Raw genomic sequence first — 19,011 nt, forward strand, 5'->3', positions numbered from 1 at the left:
GGTATTCGTGATAAATGGTTGTTTTGACAACCGTACATAATCCGTTCGTTGTTGTTGAACTACTCCGATCCAGTTTACAAGATGGATGTGCTTAGTAACATGCTTTGTATTCCTCTATCTCTAGCAAACCCAGAATACTTGGTACGACAAATACATATTGTTGGAGGGAGAAAGGCTTGTTAATAGTAGGGACTAGTGGCCTCATTGCTGGCAACCCTGTCAGGTTGAACTTCACGCTGCTACCCCTGGAAACTCGTCATGATAGACCAACTAACCTGCTTTCATCTTCGTCTATTATTCACATATCGATAGCAATGTTAATGTTACCACTCCATTATTATCCATTTAGAATAAAGTCCGTAACCCTCTACAAGTGACTTCAATCATGGATACACACATTCAGATAAATGATAAGGAACGTTGAAAATATTTGAATTTAGAACGCAAAACTTCGATTATTACAACTAATATGGTGTCAATATTGAAGTAAACCGTCTTTGTAATTTTACGCCTTAAAAAGGTACATTATGGTTGAGCTATTTTAATTGTAAGACTTTAAATAATACACCCATAATAAACAATAAAGAGAATAACAATAACCCTATTGATTACAAAAATAATTATGAAAATCAGTTTTTAATTGACGACTTAATCGCGTTATATAGTTACTGATAAACTCAAACGAATCGAGTACCCCTTCATTTGAAAGTCTCCTAAAATGTCGAGATCCCTGAATAGAGAGAGGGAGTCTACCATGACATTTTTTCCGAAATTTTGGGGCTGAACGGAACACAAATTTGATGTTAACTTTACGTGACATATTCCGTTTAAAAATATTAAAAATGTTAAAATATCGTTCTTTTATATTAAACTTTTATAGTAAGATTTATGACGTATCAAATGTTAAGCTTCATTTACTGGGCCGATATTGGCATGAACAAAAACATGAAATTAAGTCTGAAAATTCGGAATTTATTTCATGGTAGACCCCCCAGGTGTGATCCTACTAATATTATAAATGTGAAAGTTTGTAAATATGTTTAGTTGTTTGTAGCTAAATGGATTTGAATGCAATTTATAACACGGATAGGCTATATCCTATATTAATACAAGATGCTTTATATATTGATTCACATTGACAAAATTTCGTTAAATAGCTAGGAGAGAATATTAGCTGGATATTATTTATTTTCCTAGACATTCAATGTAATTAAAAAACTAAATAAAAAAGCAAGAAATAAGGAATGAAAAAGTTTCGTAATTGATGTACTTGTGAATATGGAAAATACATTTTTCAAATAGATAATGGCGAACTTAAATATATGCACACATACCTACGTAGACGAATAAGACATAACTACGCACGGCAATTGGGGTGTCTCAAGAGGGTCCTTAAAACGAAATTGGGCCTCGAAGTATCCTTCATACCCCTGACAATGCTCTTTTTGACGAGCATAGTTGGAATATCGGCCTGTGTCATCAAGGGTTTTATGGATATGTATATTTATTAGGGGCGACAGATTTTTAAGAGATTTAATTACAGATATGGGTTTAAATTGGGAGCTTGAAAAAGGTGTTTGATTCTCCTTTTTAATCTATCTTTCTTATTAGAGTGGTCCTAGTTGTATAGATGGCATAGACAGTGAATCTTCACAATTGGTACTATTGCCCTGGATTATATTTATAGCAATGCATATAGCATGCAAGGGAACTATATTATAAATACTGATAGATATATTGCTATCTATATACCCTGTTAGGTTGATTTCTACGTGGGATCACCTAGTAACCGTAGTAAGTAATTTTTTAAGTCAATTCATCACGATGGGATAACTGACCTAACTTTATCCATATTTATCATCTCTGACTATTAGTCAGCTAGTGGAAACAATATTACTATACGTTTTTCCTAAGAGCTTGGTGCAGACGAAGTTTGTGTCTATAAATTATCGGAGTTAACTAAGAACGCTTTCGTTTGCTGGGGTACCTCTGTCCCATTCATGTTTCAACCGTGAAGCAGCTGTGTTTGCATGGCTGTGTTTCGGTTTGAAGGGTGGGATATGGCGTTAATATACTGGGTACAGAGGAATAACACCCAAGTGCTTAGGAATGGCAACGCATGGAGGGTATCATGGGCGAAACAATATACTCTGTTATGTCCATGGTACTGCTCATGTCTATAGGCGACGGTTATCACTTTCCAACAGGTGGACCGTCAGCTTGTTTGTCATTCTAAGTTGTATAAAAAAAAACGCTTTTAAAATGCAAGGATAGAGTCATAAAGATACTGGAAAAGATCTAACGATCAAACATCATCATAGGTTCATGTGGAATTGATAGATCACATACGAGAAAAAGATATATGCAGAAGAGTAATGGAATTGGACTGAAAAATCTACTAGAATACATAGTGAAATGAGCATCTAAGTGCACAATAAAAGAAACTCAGAACCAATTCAGAAAAAAGTCGTTTCCAAAATTTACCTTAAATTAATAAAAGCAAAACTTTTTATTAGCATTAAGTTGGATAAACATTTTAATTCCTTGTTTGATTATAGTTAGACAACTATAGGATAGTAGCATTGTTTTAATTTAATAGATCGATTCTTATACTCATCACGATCGACTACTCAGTCGGCTTAAAACGAGATGTATTAAACTGCAATTGATTTCATGTATTGATCTTTTTACTGAAGACGACTTACCGGTAATGTTTAGCACGACTCTTTCTCCGTGGGTTGCGACAATTCTCCATTCGCAGCGTTCCGGTGTCGAAGGAGATGCCTCAGAGCCCCAGCCAGGAGAATTGAACCAGCCAGAGTTACCTAAAAGAGTCTTCCCGCATTCTAAAAGAATAAAAAGAAAAACAGTTAATTACTAATATGCTATTATAAAAATTAACAAAGAATTTAGAAAAAGTTGACACCTCTGATGTTGAAGATATTCATCCTTATTTATTACCAAAATATACGTAAATATATTAAAAAGAAATTTCAGTAAACCAAATCGTTGTTGAAACCAAAGATGAATATGGATTTTCCAAATAGGTAGCCATTAGAAAAGTTCTTGAGCTACCTGCATTGATTTTTTGCATACTATCTGATATTTATTACAATATTTAAAGAGAAGACATCTTACACAATACATATGCTGCCTGTACGGAGTAACCGTTTAACCAATAAAAAACTTCCATATTTAATTATATGACTGTTCCATTGAACTTCAGTTTGCTTATCTTTCGGGTTATGTTAGTTATTGGTTCTTCAACGAAATTTAGGGCATACGGCTGCATTCGAAAAGGCAACAACTGCGGCTCACCTGATTACCCATCATATGAGCCGAAGCAGTCATTTACCAGTGACTACCACTATCCATTAGCACCCGCAATACCAAAGGACTTACAGATGTGCTGCCAGTCTTTTAAAAAGGAAGCCTTTTTTAAGTTTTTAAGGTTACAATGTCTTGCCGGTAATTCACAGGATACAGAGGAATAACACCCGAGTCCTCAGGAATGGCAACGCGTGGGAGGTATCATGGGCGAAACAGTATACTCTGTTATGTCTATGGTACTGCTCATGTCTATAGGCGACGGTTACCACTTTCCATCAGGTGAGCCGTCAGCTTGTTTGCCATTCTGTTGTATAAAAAAAAACTTACTTGCGCATTTGTAGAGTAGATTCGTCTGGGCAATATCACTGGCACTGAGCTTCACTCTTTGCCCGATTTCTGGCCTCTTCTTACCGTGCACCTCCAGAGGTAATATCGTATCCAAATAAGTTCCTTTACTAAACGTATTCCTTGCGTAGTGCATAATGGAGTCATAATCGTAAGTTTGTCCGAGAGAATTAACTTCTTCGTTCGTCAGCTTATTAAAATTGTACTCCTGACCTGAAAAGAAATGAATAGGTTTTTTGAAACGATTAAGCCTAACAAAATGAAGGTTAGGAGAAAGAAAGAAGGGGATTATTAATGATGGATTAATTAAGGATGTAGGAACCCCATTGCAGGCAATACAGTTTATTAGGTCGACTTCCACTCGTTTCTCTGGAAACTATCTGGGTTACTTTTTTAATTTTTTTTTTTTTAATCTTTATACCCCACCTGTCATCTATGACATGTAATTGTTAAAAATTTGTAGTTACAACTAATACAAAAAGAAAAAAAAAATTCAAAATTTTATCAAATATTTTTATACAAATACATAGATTTTCTTTTCATAACTTAAGTTAGGCTTACTAATTTTAGTAGGACAACTCTAGATTATTAGAAGACATTAAAATTGTCTACACTAGGGCAAATCGTTTTATAAAATTAGTTGCAAGGACTTCATCCACTGAACTGCAATAAAGCGCAGGACACACAGAGCTAAATTAAACGAACTTCGTTTAGTTTAGCAAACTTAGCTGCAGTGTCTTTTTTTACTTCAATTTATACTAAGATCTATAGACTTAACAAAAAAAAAGTACTAAGACGGATATGTATAATCATTTATTTTATTTATTTATATAATAATGCTACTTGCTTGTATCACTTTTGCTACTACTTTCTGGGTAATTCTTAGTTTTAACTGACTTCAAAAAAGGAAAAGATTCTAAATTAGGTATAATATACCTAGGTTGTATTTTTATATTAATTGCCTCAGAACTCTGTCATTTATAAACCGATTTGGAAATTCTTTTTTTATTTAAAAGAATATACTTTTAGTCTGGGGTCCATATGAAATTTTATTTAAATCAGTCAAGTTGTTTGGTTTTTAAATTAAAATAACTGGTTTTGTCACAATTGACGATTTGATTTTTATCTGTGGTACAAATTTTATCTATATACAGTTTCCGTTTGCACATCTTTACTTAGCTCACATAGTTGGCCAAATTAAATTAAGTGAGCTACGCTAAATTAAGTGAGGTTCGTTTAGCTGAGCCCTTAGTGTAGCCTATGGCTAAGGCTCGTAAAACATTCAGCCTAAATGGCCGTTATGTCACCGCACATTGCTCGACCGGTGTCCGTAATGGGTACTTGATTCAATTTAGTCATTATAATTTGTTGGGTTTACGTCAAATGCACTTATTATTCCATTTCTTTATCTTTTATCCCATTAATATATATTAACCCATTAATATCCCACAGTCGGGCTCGGGGTTCTCTTTATTAGCGGAGAATAATAGTCTAATATTATTAGTGAGCAGTATCATGAACATAACTGTTTCGCCCATGATACCCCCCCATGCGTTGCCATTCCCGAGGACTCGGGTGTTATTCCTCTGTACCCAGTAAATTCACGCCATATCCTAACCCTTCAAACCGAAACACAGCCATGCAAACAACTGCTTTACGGTTGAAACACGAATGAGACAGTGGTACCCAAGCAATCGACTTTTGTACAAAGTCTCCCTCTGGTAAGTATATTTTATAGTGGTCATTTTCTGGTTAAATAACTAACATATATTTTAAAACAAACAATATTTTCTGAAAGTTAAATCTTATAAACTGTATTCCCACTACGATATTCTCAACAAATTTGAATATAAACGTCGCCATTTCTAGTGTTCTCGTCTTTAAAGCTGTCCTAATTTTCTCAAGCCCCATAATCTAGAGACTTAAGAGCGCGCTTACCGTTATGCTGGCAAATTTGCAGCGTCTGAAAAACTTGTCAAATTTAAAAACACAAACGTTCTTTTTTTAAAATCATCAAATTGCACCGATGAATAAATCCGATTTATGGTAAAGGTAGATATCTAACAATTTGAATTTAGAACGTATGAAAATATCTGTTAATTTGAATTTGGAATGTAGAATAGTGTATCTAAATGTTTTACTAATTGTATATTTTGATTTACAACTTATTTTTTATATAGTAAAATGCCGTTTCATTTTTCTCCGCAAAGAAAATTTGATCGTTGCTATTAACATAAAACAACACGAGACCAAAACTACAGTACACTCTATCGATTGAAAAAGTAGTGAAGCAGTTAACCAAGCTCGTTGCTTAGCATAAATGAGGTCCTAATTTTTATCCCTGGTTGAGTACATTTAGGAAACAATTTTTTCTGAATAGACTCCGAGTCCGGATGTTTAGTTTTAGGGTTGTCGCTTAAAGTCTTTGAAAAGATTTTGGTTAATATTATACATAGTTAGGCCAACATTTTGTCGCAGTTTGAGTACCGTGTTGAATACTTACTGAACAAAACACACAAATTTCAGTATCTCCAAATATTTAAACTTGATTTCTCATTAAACTTGGAAAATTAAACTCAGCACGTGTCTCGATAAGGTCTAATTTTATTCGGCCTTAAGCTTAGATGCTCGGAGCACCACAAAACCTCGATTGTTACAGTTTAAAGTTGTAGCAAGTTTCGAAGTAAATCGTTTGCGAGTTTCATAGTTACCTTGTGAATTAAATTTTAGGTTAAAATATGTTAAAGTTTCGGTTAGAATTTTATGAGTTTAGTTTAGTGAAGTCTAGGTATGAGTATATTGGAGTTAATTTTCCGTCGTTGTTTATTTATTTTCCAATTGATTAGATAGTCAAAATTAAACTAAAATAACTACAAAATGAAATCTCGTGACTTTGTTCGCGTGACTGACAATATGTTCATTGGCCAGGATAAGAAATAGCTTATGTTCTTCTCCATCTCTTATAGCACGTGTATACTAAATGCCATAGTAATTGGTAAAGCCGTTAAAAGGTAATAAACAAACAAACTTACAATTGTAAAAATGTATGGATATTCATGCAAAAACTACCAAACAGATTTAAATTAAATTTAGAACACGGGTAGGTTATATCCTAATATAGTATAATTAATGAACATATGTTAATGTGAGCGAAGCCGCGAGATATAGCCAGCGGGTCTACCATGAAATGAAATTCCGAAATTTCGGACTCAATTTCGTGTGTTTGTTTATAGCAAAATCGGACCAATAAATGGTGTTTAACATTTCGTTCGTCATACATTCTATCATAAAAGTCCAAAGGAACAATATTTGAACATTTTTAATATTTCCAAACTGTAATTTTAACATCACATTTGTGTTCGAAATTTCGAAACACATTTCAGGGTAGGCCCTCAGTTTATAGTAACAATTTTTACACCAGCCCGTATTTATACGAAATATCTATAGATATAAGAATGACTTGTTATTCATCACGTCGGTATATTTATTTCAACATAATTTTCCTTAAACGACAATCTGAGTACCGTCGCCTCGTCAGTCCAACCGTGACCTCATTAACACCGTAACAATTTAATAAGTCGACGCAGTAACAGATTGAAGGAATACAATAAACAGGAAGCGAAATGTTTTTCCCTTCGGGGACGTTGATTATGCTTCAGATGTCACGCCCGTGACGTTTTGTATGTGGCCCGACATTCGTGTCACTGTCACGCAGTGTACCTACTCGTACGTTTGACATTATATTACACCGACGTGTAATGTCTTTATTTGACCAGCTTCGTGGCGCAACGATAATCGTGTCCTTTGTCGTATATGAGATTGTGAGTTCGATTCACAATATCGAGCCAATTTAAGGGACGAACTTTTTTAAATTGGTTGGGATCTGGGTATATGGTGCTTCCGTATGTTTATTGTCATGTGCCAAAAAACACAGGGTATCGTTGTTTGAAAACCAGGCGATTAGCGTGATTATGTGACACTTATTTATTTATGTTTGTGTAAAAATAATAAATAGTATAGAATGGGCCATTTCTTCCTTTCTTGAACGTGAATGAGGCAACAAAGCAACCTTAATGATCAAGGGATGGGCAGCAATATCCTTACTTAAACTTCACCAAAGCCTTATTGCGGGTGCCAACCAACCTGCCAAGCATGGTAACTAGGGGGGAAAGGGATTGTTAGTAATGGAGGTCAAATAGGCCCATTACTACTCGTAGCAATATACCCTGTCAGGTCGACTTCCACGTGGTTTCCCCTGGAAACCCTCGTGGCTAATTCTATTTGAATTCGTCAGGATGGGCAAACTGGGTCAGTTTTCATTCTCATTAGTCATCTATCACTGGTACCTTGCCATTGTATACCGATAGCGCAGACGGGGTTACCATATCATTATCACCCATAAAAAAAAAAGCATGGCAACTACTGGCAAAACCTCTCAAGAGGTAAACCTATATTCAACAGTGTATAGTTAACGGCTGTTATGATAATCACAATGATGATGATGAATAAATAGTAGTGTAATTACACAGCGACATTTAGTAATTACAAAGAGCATGTATTACATGGATACTAAACAATTGATTGTAGATTTAAGAAAGGGATGTCTCAGCTTTAACACCAATATATGTGTATTCAGTGTTTGCGGCTTTTTATATTATTAATACAATAAGCAGATTTGAATATAATGTTTTTTTTTTATCTGTCCAATTAAAAAAAAAAAGAAATTTATATTCACCCGTATTCACACCATAATTTTTTATTGTTATTTATAAGCGAATTTGACAAGTATAACTAGTAGACATTCTGATAATATAGCTAGCTTTGTGTACTGATATTAAGTACAATTCAGCACTGAGTAAGGATTAAATTTAACACACAATTCACCGTGTATGTTTGGTGAAAATGCGGTGTAAGAGCCATACAAAACTTAGTAGTTTAATGTTATGTAATTAATATTAAACAACTATCAGATATCGCTATCAAAGAACAAACAGACGTCGACGGGATGAGTATAGATTTGTAGTCGATAAGTTAGTAGTTATGTAAAAGTCAATATAAAAGCTCTTTTTATTTTTATTTTAGCTTTCGCCCCGGCTTTGCACTGGTGTACCGTATATGATGAAAATGAGAACAAATTTTTCCTCTTATTTGTTTTTTTTTTAAATGAAGTTTTTTCAAATCAATTTCTTTAGTTTTTTGTGCTATTTTTATACATTTACTTTCTTATAAACCTTGTCTTGACGATTGTAAACATAACAAAAAGCAATTAGCCAAGTGAGTGCAGTCGTTCTGAAACGATGCACTTGCATGCATTCGGCAATTGATTTTTATTTATAATAAACAGTCAAGCACTACGCATTACTGTGTAAGTGGAGGAATTATCAAAAGATTGCGCTAAGACGTTCTCAATGTATTCGGGTCAAGTAGTTAGTATACGCACTCGTGTTCATATCTCAGACTTAGAGAGGTAACATTACGTAGACAGTCAGTCATACACTGAAAACAATCTGTACTGAAGGTCCCGAGACGAGTCTCGGTCGACACTCATGTCAATGTCAAAAACAGATGATATCAAATTATAACTATGTAGCTTTTACCCGTGACTATATCCGCGTAATTGGGATATATTCATTGAGCGGGAAAAAAGTAGACTATGCCCTTTTCTGTATTAAAATAAAAATATATATATATATATACATATATATAACAAAATGTTAGTTTGTCTGCTTGTTTTTAAAATGCAATTATATTATAAAAGTTGATATATAAATAGATATTGGTGAGTATCATCTCACCACATATCTAGTTACCATTCGTAAACCATATTGATGAATTTGCCTTTCATCTAGCAACGATAAGTGAAAAATAACTGTAAGTGCTGCTAAATTAGTAAGTGTAACCGTAAACTGTAATTTAATTTAATAATGATTCACTGCAAACTTGTAATTCCTTTAAACTGTTACAATTAAGATCTCGGTTCGAAGTTATATAATTATGAAATGAAATTGCGTTGATAATGGTCTAAAGTTTGTTGATTATTAGACGAGAATAAATCGATGCTGTTTCGTAGTATTTACACCAATCGTAGGAAGTAATGTTAATAAATAAATATAGAAATGAATAAGTGTTATGTTTACTACAATGACAGAAGAAGAAGAAAGAAAAATATATTTTTAATCAACAAAACTTAAATTTAAGCATTTTTGTTATTTTTTTTATTACCGCAATTTTCGGAACGTAAAATTTCAGCCAAGAAGAACGGTCATGAAACTTAGCTGTTGCTTTATTTAAATAGTTTATTTTTATAAATAATGAATTTGTATGAATACAAATTACGAAGCAGTATTAGATCATAAAGTTTAAACTACATAGTATACAATTAAAACAAATCAATATAACAAGACAATAATTGACAAATGCTTTTGACAATCCTATCAGGCAGATTTTTTTAATTGGATGTAAATGGAATGGTGACTCCGTCAGCGCTATCTGTGTACACTGACAGGGTACCAGTAAAGGTTGTTTTTTTTTTAATAAGTGAAAATTGCATTGTAACCCCACCTGCGCTATTGGTACACATTGGCGGTACCAGTGAGAGATGGGTCTATCTTAGAATGGCAAACAAGCTGATGGTCTACCTAATGAAAAGTGATAACCGTTGCCTATAGACATGAGCAGTACCATGGACATAACAGAGTATACTGTTTCGCACATGATACCCCTCATGCGTTGCCATTCCTGAGGACTTAGGTGTTATTCCTCTGTACCCAGTAAATTCACGATATATCCCACCCTTCAAACTGAAACACAGCCATGCAAACACAACTGCTTCACGGTTGAAACACGAATGGGACAGAGGTACCCAAGCAATCGACTTTTGTACAAAGTATAAACGAGTGCACGTAAAACCGTCATCAGGCAAGGTAGATCAAAAAGATTAGTATGTAACGAAGAGGGCGCCACAATCTCACGGATAGTATATTATTGTTATTAATACTTGTAATATATTATGTTCACGTACGGGCTACTAATAAACCTGTAGTTACTGGGCGGTCACAATTTGTTCTATTTATTTATACAATTAAATTACCTGTCATAATGTTGTCCCTTATGATTTGAACATGATTGTCACGATCGGGGCGGGTGTGCTCGTGCCAAAAGCCGACAACGTGCCCCAACTCGTGGACCACAATGCCAAATTTGTCGCAGTTCTTGCCAATCGATATGGCTTGGGCACCTCCTCCTCTTTTGCCGACAAAGGAACAGCATCTGTGTGGAAAAATATGACAAAAATATTATCATAAGATTTAGTTCAATATTTATTTATTTATGCACAGCAACAATAATACAATTTACATTACATTGACTATAACAAGCTTTATAACTAAGTAATTGATTTAAAATTGTACACCGTTAATGGCTATGCACAGTGTTAGCTTATATTAGTTTCAATATTGTATTTTTTTTTAATGGGTGATAATGGAATGGTATGGTATACCCGCGCTATCGGTATACACTGGCGGGACACCAGTGAAGAATGATAGATGAGGATGAAGCAGGTCAGTTAGCCCATCGTGAAGAATTCAACAAGAATTGTTCATGATGGTTTCCAGGGGAAACCACGTGGAGGTCGACCTAATAGGGCATATTGCTAGCAATGGGGCTGTCAAACTCCATTGCTAACAATCCCTTTCCTCCCCTCAATATTGTATTAGGTAACAATACAATATAAGAACAATTACATATTAAATTCAGACACTTGTTTTACCATTTTACGATAAGAATTTAAACTATGAGCAAAAATGTCGTTAAATATGTAGTTAAATATATAACTTCAATTGAAATATCGGAATATATCTATATTATTTTGTACTCGTATAAACGAGGTAAATAGAAATAATTATCAGCAACGTCCCTCTTAACGCAAAAACCTCTCATCACCAAAGTCTAACTGCGCTTGCCAATCCGCTTGCTAAGCATGACAAATATTGGCAAAACTCCCCAGTAAAGGGAAGCCCAAGTTCAGCAGTGGACAGTTAACGGCTGATATGATAATGGTAATAGTAAAATATGTGCTAAAGTAAACAAAACAAAAATAAGTCAAAGGCTGCCTGTAAGAGATGGCCCTAGCGATTAGATCGCCTTTTGTACCTTTATGTATATATTTTAATCTTTTCTTTATGCTACTATATTTCATTGTTAATTTATGTTTCTGATGCAATAAAGACTTAGATAAATATATTATATATATATATATATATATATATATATATATATATATATATATATATATATATATATATATATATATATATATATATATATATTTTTACAGATAATTTTTTTTCACTCGCCAAATATTTATTTTTTAATTCTTTCTACCGATTGAGTTTCTACCGGTTGAGATTGCTTAGCAGTAAGACCGCCTTTTGTACTACACTATACTTATTGAAAATTGTTCAACAAATCCTGTTATGTTGGTGTAAAAAAGTGTTAAATAAATAAATAACACAGCATACAAATTTACACAGTAGGGGTAACAGCTGACCGCCTAGCAACCAAGGACGATTTGAACTATCGCCCTTAAATACTTAAGTACGGATGCCTGGCATTAGTGCAAACGACATAATAGTAGAGTCGTTTGCTCAATGGCCCAGATGAAACTATGGGGATAAGGTGTTTTAATGTATTATGTACGAATATAAACATTATGGGATGTAACAGAAAGAGGGGAACGGTAACGGAATTGGATAATCTTTTAATCTTTCATATATATATATATATATATAGTTGGACACTCTTTATTGTTTCCCCCAAAAGATTACCTCTTGTAATATACCTATGGTATTGCAGGTGTTCATAGGCTACGGTAACCACTTACCATTAGGTGGGTCGTATGCTTGTTTGCCATCTCAGTGGTATAAAAAAAAAGATTACAGTAGTAAATTATTTTAGATATAAATAATAGTGTAGTGTTACAATAGTGATTGTATGAAACGTTCAGGAATCTATCTTTTGATGCATTCGTTCTAAAGAAAATTGCTTAATATCATGTCCACGACAGTAATGAGATATCATATTCTTTGTACTTTTATAATTATATGTTGTTTAGATTATTGTTTTGTATAATTATGTATATTTACATATATATTTTATACTTATGTTCGCTGCATATTTAAATAGATACACATAAATTTTTGTGTCGCCCATATTGGATTATGATATTTGGGTCTTCATGACAGATTTTTAACTAGACAGTTTGATATTAATATATATAAATAAATAAGTAAAAAGAAATATTAAAGTGAACTTAATAATACGTACGTACAAAAAATTCAATAATTTGCATTGCATTATGTATTTATTTTACCCTAAAGTTTGACCAGCATATAATAGTATATCGTATTTAGAATTATATATTCTTTGTAAAACGGGGTCAACAAAGAATAAATAATTAATTAATCGTATATAAAATGGTATAACCGACATGGCAAGTCAATGGTAAGAGACAACCGAGTAAACCGTCTTTCAAAAAAAGCGTTCACGCTCACTTTTTATCTTTATCCGAGCAGTAAATGCTTTATATTATTCCCAAATTCGTATATAATATAGTATACATCATATATGTGTAAGTACATTTATTATTCATATACATTTATTCGTTTATATATGTAATTTTAGTATGTATGTATATCAATAATTGGTAGTACCGCATTCGAGTATTCTGACACTTCCCTATGGTTGATTGGGAGAGAATGCTTTTAGCATTAAGTCCGCCATGTATACATATTTGTACTAATGAATAAATAAATAAATAAAAATATAACTCAATAATTTAACTTATTACTGCAAAGTAACATAGTTTTATAATTTCACACAGTTATAAGTAAACAAAAATGTTGTTTCACTATGTTTGTAGATGAAAGTTTACGACAAGCTATTATAAATCCATTAGACAGTCTTATTCAGTGCTCTGTTAATTAATAAATCGATAATTAATTTATATAAGTACTCGCAGTTCATTTTACTAAAGTAAAAGTCAAAAGGAACATGAAGGGTTATTCAATTCTACGTCAATAAATCTGAGGAAGTGCTTACCTCTAGGCATTTGATTTGAATGTTCATTGTAGGTAGAAAGTAAAATATCTCGATTTACACTTTTCACCAGAGGGAGACTGTATTTACCAGAGGTTACTCTGTTATGACCATGGTACTGCTCATGTCTATAGGCGACGGTTACCACTTTCCATCAGGTGGACCGTCAGCTTGTTTGTCATTGTAAGTTGTATAAAAAAAAAGGAAGACTTTCTACAAAAGTCGATTGCTTGGATACCTCTGTCTCATTCGTGTTTAAACCGTAAAGCAGTTGTGTTTGCATGGCTGCGTTTCGGTTTGAAGGGTGGGATATGGCGTGAATTTACAGGGTATAGAGGAATAACACCCGAGTCCTCAGGAATAGCAACGCATGGGGGGTATCGTGGACGAAACAGTATACTCTGTTATGTTCATGGTACTGCTCATGTCTATAGGCGACGGTTACCACTTTCTATCAGGTGGGCCGTCAGTTTGTTTGCCATTCTAAGTTGTATAAAAAAAAAAACACTATATCACTTTATTTCGACGATTTTATTGAATAGTTACTAGAGCTCTATTCTAAAATAAGAAATAAAGAACAAAGATATATATTACACTTATAAAGTACAAAAGGTGGTCTTATCGCTAAAGCAATCTCTTTCAGACAACTTTTACGTAGAGGTGAAAAGAAAATAGATGGTAGCTATTTGGCGCAAGAAGTGTAACTAATAAAGCCTAACTGTGGTTGCCAACCCGCTTGCCAAGCGTGGCAACTACTGGCAAAACCGCTCAAGGAAAAGGCTTATGTTTAGCAAGGACAGATAAAGGCTGACATGATGACTCACCCGCATGGTCTCTCTGTGAAGACTATGTAATCTCGATGCAGGTCTGCGTCCCTTTCAACGAACTTCACGCACGTGAAGTTCTCCCAGTGACGCATGGCTTGTTTGAACAGCGACTTGTGCGCGCCGCTGAAGTTGCCATCTATTTCGTATGGGATTACACCGTTCTCCCATATACGTTCTTTGCGATTCGTCGCGGCCCTTATGGATCGATGACGTTTTTTAATCTGTGAAACACTATTTTTTTAGTTTAGTTTTTTTTTTATATAAAATGAATAAATATTTGTTGATAATAAATGTGAAAACGATCCATCGTAGAAATGGCAACTGTTATCTACAGACATGAACAATGAAATAGATTTTTTATGAAAATAATTATACATCTGGCACGGTTTCAGAATTAAAAATATTACTACTGATATTTTATCTCTCTCGCTCTCTCACAAACTCTCTCTCTCCCCTTCTCTCTTCTCACTCTCTTTTCCTCTCTCTACCCCCCTCGCTCCCTCTCTCTTCCTCTCTATCTGTGTGTGTGTCTATTTATCACATCTTATGGAACGATGTAACGTGTTCGATACTTCAGCTATTGTTTTTAAAGTAATTTTGTAGATCCTATGTAAACATTAGGTACTATTATATACATACCTAGCACCTTAATTTGCCAATAACTATAAAATTTGGTATACACGTACTATATGGGATGAAGAAGGACACAGGGTATTTTAATCCCGGTCAATGAACATATCCCGGTCACGCATATGACATAACGGGCAAAAACGAGTATTTAAATAAAATTGCAGAATTTACCTCGGAAATATTATAGAAGCGACTCTCGGCAGCTTCTAAATCGTCAGTGGTGTCCCGAAAAAACCAATCCTTGAATTGTTGAGTCCCTCCATTTCCAGTAACGTTTGGTTTTGGAGGTGGTTTCACTTCGAATTTCTCTTCAAATTCATGCTCGGGTATTTCATACTTTCTCGGCTCGCTGCGTTCACCGCTGTTGTACTTCTTTTGGTGACGAAAAAATTTTTTCCTCTCAAAATGATCAGTCTGCGATTGCTCGCCGAACTTCAGTGTGTTCTGTCCTAATCGTTCACTTGAGTGGACGTTTCTTAATCTGAAATAATTATTTTAAAGTGTCTTTACTTCATAAGCACTTTATAAGCATCATTAATTAAATATAAAGTAAAATTAATTAATATTCGAGAAATAATTTAGCAGCTATTTCGTTATACGTAATAATACACTAGTGGAAAAAATTAAAAGATCAAAAAACAGTCTAAGTTTTATATAATATTAATTTAGTAACAAATTATAATTGTTTTCCAAAAAACCCGATGTCAGCAGTTATTTAAATTTAAAAACTAAATTAATATAGTAATTTTCATAAACATTTTTATGAAATATATTTGAAAGTGTATGTTTTTAAATAAAAAGGAGTTTTCCAAATCGGTTCATAAATGACGGAGTTAAGAGGTAACAAACATAAAAATACAAAACCGAATTGAAAACCTCCCTTTTTTTGAAGTCAGTTGGAAATCTAAGTCAATTATTTTGCAGAATAAAGACTTAAATTATATAAAATAAGTACCCGGTTTATTGCTCGCTTCAATGCTAATGAATAGGCGACTTAAGCTATGCAGATCTGGGCGCATTTGTGACTGCACTGCGCTTGTATTTATGTTCCCTTACTAATTGTTTTATGAATCCATTTATCTTAGTGAACAGTCGTTTATTTTAATCTACAATAATTACATTGTTTCAAATTCAAATCGTCTTTATTCAAATAAATTTATTTACAAGCAATTTTAAATAGTCATTTTTTTAAATCTACTACGGGGTTAAAAAGGCATTATCTGCTGAGATAAGCCCGCAAGAAACTCAACAGTCACTCTTTTAAATCTTCGTTAATATTATGTATATTTATTTAAATGCACTATGTCTCAAATTACATGGCCCATGCATGATCGATTAATGCTTACACACAATGCACATTTTTTTCATTTCAAATGTCTTCTAGTTCCATGGCACATTTAGCTGTTTATTTATTTATAAATTGTAAATAAAAGTGATAATTAAATCTATATCCATTTATATTATATGTTAGTAAAGGGGGTTTAATAGCCGCATTAACTAACAATATAACTTATGAGGTCGATCTCCACGCGGTTCCTCCAGAAAACCATCGTGGTTATTTCATGAAATTCGGACAACGGTTCCGACTTCATCCTCGTCTGTCGTCATTCACTGGTACCCCGCTAGATTATGTCGATATCGCAGACGGGATTAACCTAAATAATTATGTTCATCCCATTAAAAGAAAAACAAACGATGTCTATGATTAAGCAAAATATACTAGAACTTTGATGTGGCCATAACTCAGTACCTGGATCTAAATATATCCTATATTTAGACCCAGGTACTCTTTATTGAATATTTGATCATGTTACAGAACGTCATTAGGTATTAAGTCTGCCAAATGTACACTTATATTAAATAATTGTACATTAAAATTTAAATAAATAAATATATGAATACTTCACTTTTAAATACTACGAGAACATGGACGTAGCGAAAATTAAATGCTAACGTATGCCACATATCACTGGCTATCTATATAAGGTTACTAATTGATTTAGTATAAATAAATTGTCTAATATAAGTCAGTTGTTTTCGATTAAATTCGATTCAATGAAATTCCTTACGATATTTATTCCGTTCATAATAAAATATATAAAGATAGCCTTTCATTTGGCAAGTCAAAAACAAAAGTGAAACCGACGGTAAAGGAAGAAGCAGGGCTTTTGAGATGGAGCAATTACGTTGCACAGGCAACGAGACTTATTCACAAGGCTCTATTAGAATCTTTACTCAGCACTGAAATCTGAAGTAAAGGAAAAGTTAAAGCTGAATAGGTAAAATTGTCAGAATTTAAAATGGAAAATATTGTAATGATGAGTAACCTATATACCTATAATTGATATGTTTATATAGTTATATTGTACTGCTTTTTGATATCAAAGCTTCTTATTTTATTTTTATTACAAAAAATAAGACTTCATGCTATTCACTACTCGAATCTCTATTAAACTTTGTTAATCTACATTTTTTAATTAACTTGGTTTGCTGTATGCTGCTGATGGCAAATTAATTTACTCGTAAACATTTTATTACATTTATATAGTGCAAATAATTAATTAATATGTTACCAAATAATTAATATAAAATAAATTAAAGAGTAGTAATCGTACCTTCTTCGATTTCCATGTCTTCTTCTTCTCCGCCTTCTTCTGGTGGTTGTTTCTTCCATTAATATCTGTAAGCTCTCGGTGGGTTTCAACAAATCATTAGCTTCATTAATTTTTTTCTCTAAAGGTCGTTCTGTATTATTTATTACAAATTTATCTATGCTATCATTGTCTTCGTCTTGCTCATTTGTTGACAAAACCCCATTTGTCGGGGCTGGAGCAACTGTCACGTTGTCTGGTAAATCTTTAGTTCTCTTTAAATCGCCAGAAATTTCACGACTATTGCTCTGTATTTTATTTGTAACTTCGTCCATTTTGTTGGAAAAATTTGCTAATTGAATATGTGGATATAACTCATCTAAATTTAATATATTATCAGTAGATATGTTAACTACTAGAACACCATCTTGTTCAAGGCTTTCATATTCTGTTAAATTGTCTACTACAGTTTGATTTGAATTATCCAATTTACTTTGATTTGTGGGAGCGGCGTGAATATTATCAAGTGTTTCTTCAGGTAGATATTTACCGTTTTTCATTAATATCGATTTATCTAATCCATGTGGCAAAAACTAAAAAACGATAAGGGTCATATTATTATTAGAATACGTTTCATTAGTTATTGTATTCATTGCAAAATTATGATAATTTTAATTATGATGTAACTAATTAAATAAAATATATCTGTTTAGTATTTTTCATATATATTTTGAGCATTATTTATTTAAAAATATTTACCTTTGTATTCAATGCAGCATCGTTGTATTTTTTAGGTTTATCTTGCGAAAGGAAAATTGGTTGCTTTGTTCTTTTTCTTAAAATATCAGGCAATCCTTCTTCTTCTACCTGTAAACCTTCTAAGAGTACTTCTTTTTTTAATCTCTCTACTTCTTCTTGTAGTGATTTATTAATCTTACTATATGCTGATGGACCACTTGCTGGCTTGAAATAGTCAACATCTGGAATGGCGATGTCTCCTTGAAAGTTATCTGAAAAGAAGAAATTGGGTATGAATTTTTTAATTGTAAAAGTCGAATTTTCTAATTTAAAATTATAAAAAAAATCAGAGTAAAGTTTTACTCCTATGTAAATATTATATTTGATTTTAATGAGTATTTTTATAGTAGTATTTTAGTGGTAGGTAGTATGCATGTCTCAAAAATGGGTATTAC

The 19,011-nt window shown here is 33.1% G+C and overlaps 1 protein-coding gene across 1 annotated transcript in view; it reads right to left on the reverse strand.

Moving 5' to 3' along the window:
- Positions 1-19,011, reverse strand: part of LOC113515652 (tolloid-like protein 1) — a gene marked incomplete at its 3' end in the record, with an annotated part of 106,644 nt that overhangs the window by 19,041 nt on the left and 68,592 nt on the right. The window contains 7 exon segments of the mRNA XM_052893334.1: positions 2,706-2,846; positions 3,658-3,888; positions 10,766-10,944; positions 14,595-14,818; positions 15,399-15,708; positions 17,843-18,411; positions 18,578-18,828. Coding sequence (XP_052749294.1) covers positions 2,706-2,846; positions 3,658-3,888; positions 10,766-10,944; positions 14,595-14,818; positions 15,399-15,708; positions 17,843-18,411; positions 18,578-18,828 — 1,905 coding nt within the window.

The sequence above is a fragment of the Galleria mellonella genome, unplaced genomic scaffold (assembly GCF_026898425.1).
Source record: "Galleria mellonella isolate WM207_F2 unplaced genomic scaffold, CSIRO_AGI_GalMel_v1 utg173, whole genome shotgun sequence".
Lineage (NCBI taxonomy): Eukaryota > Metazoa > Arthropoda > Insecta > Lepidoptera > Pyralidae > Galleria > Galleria mellonella.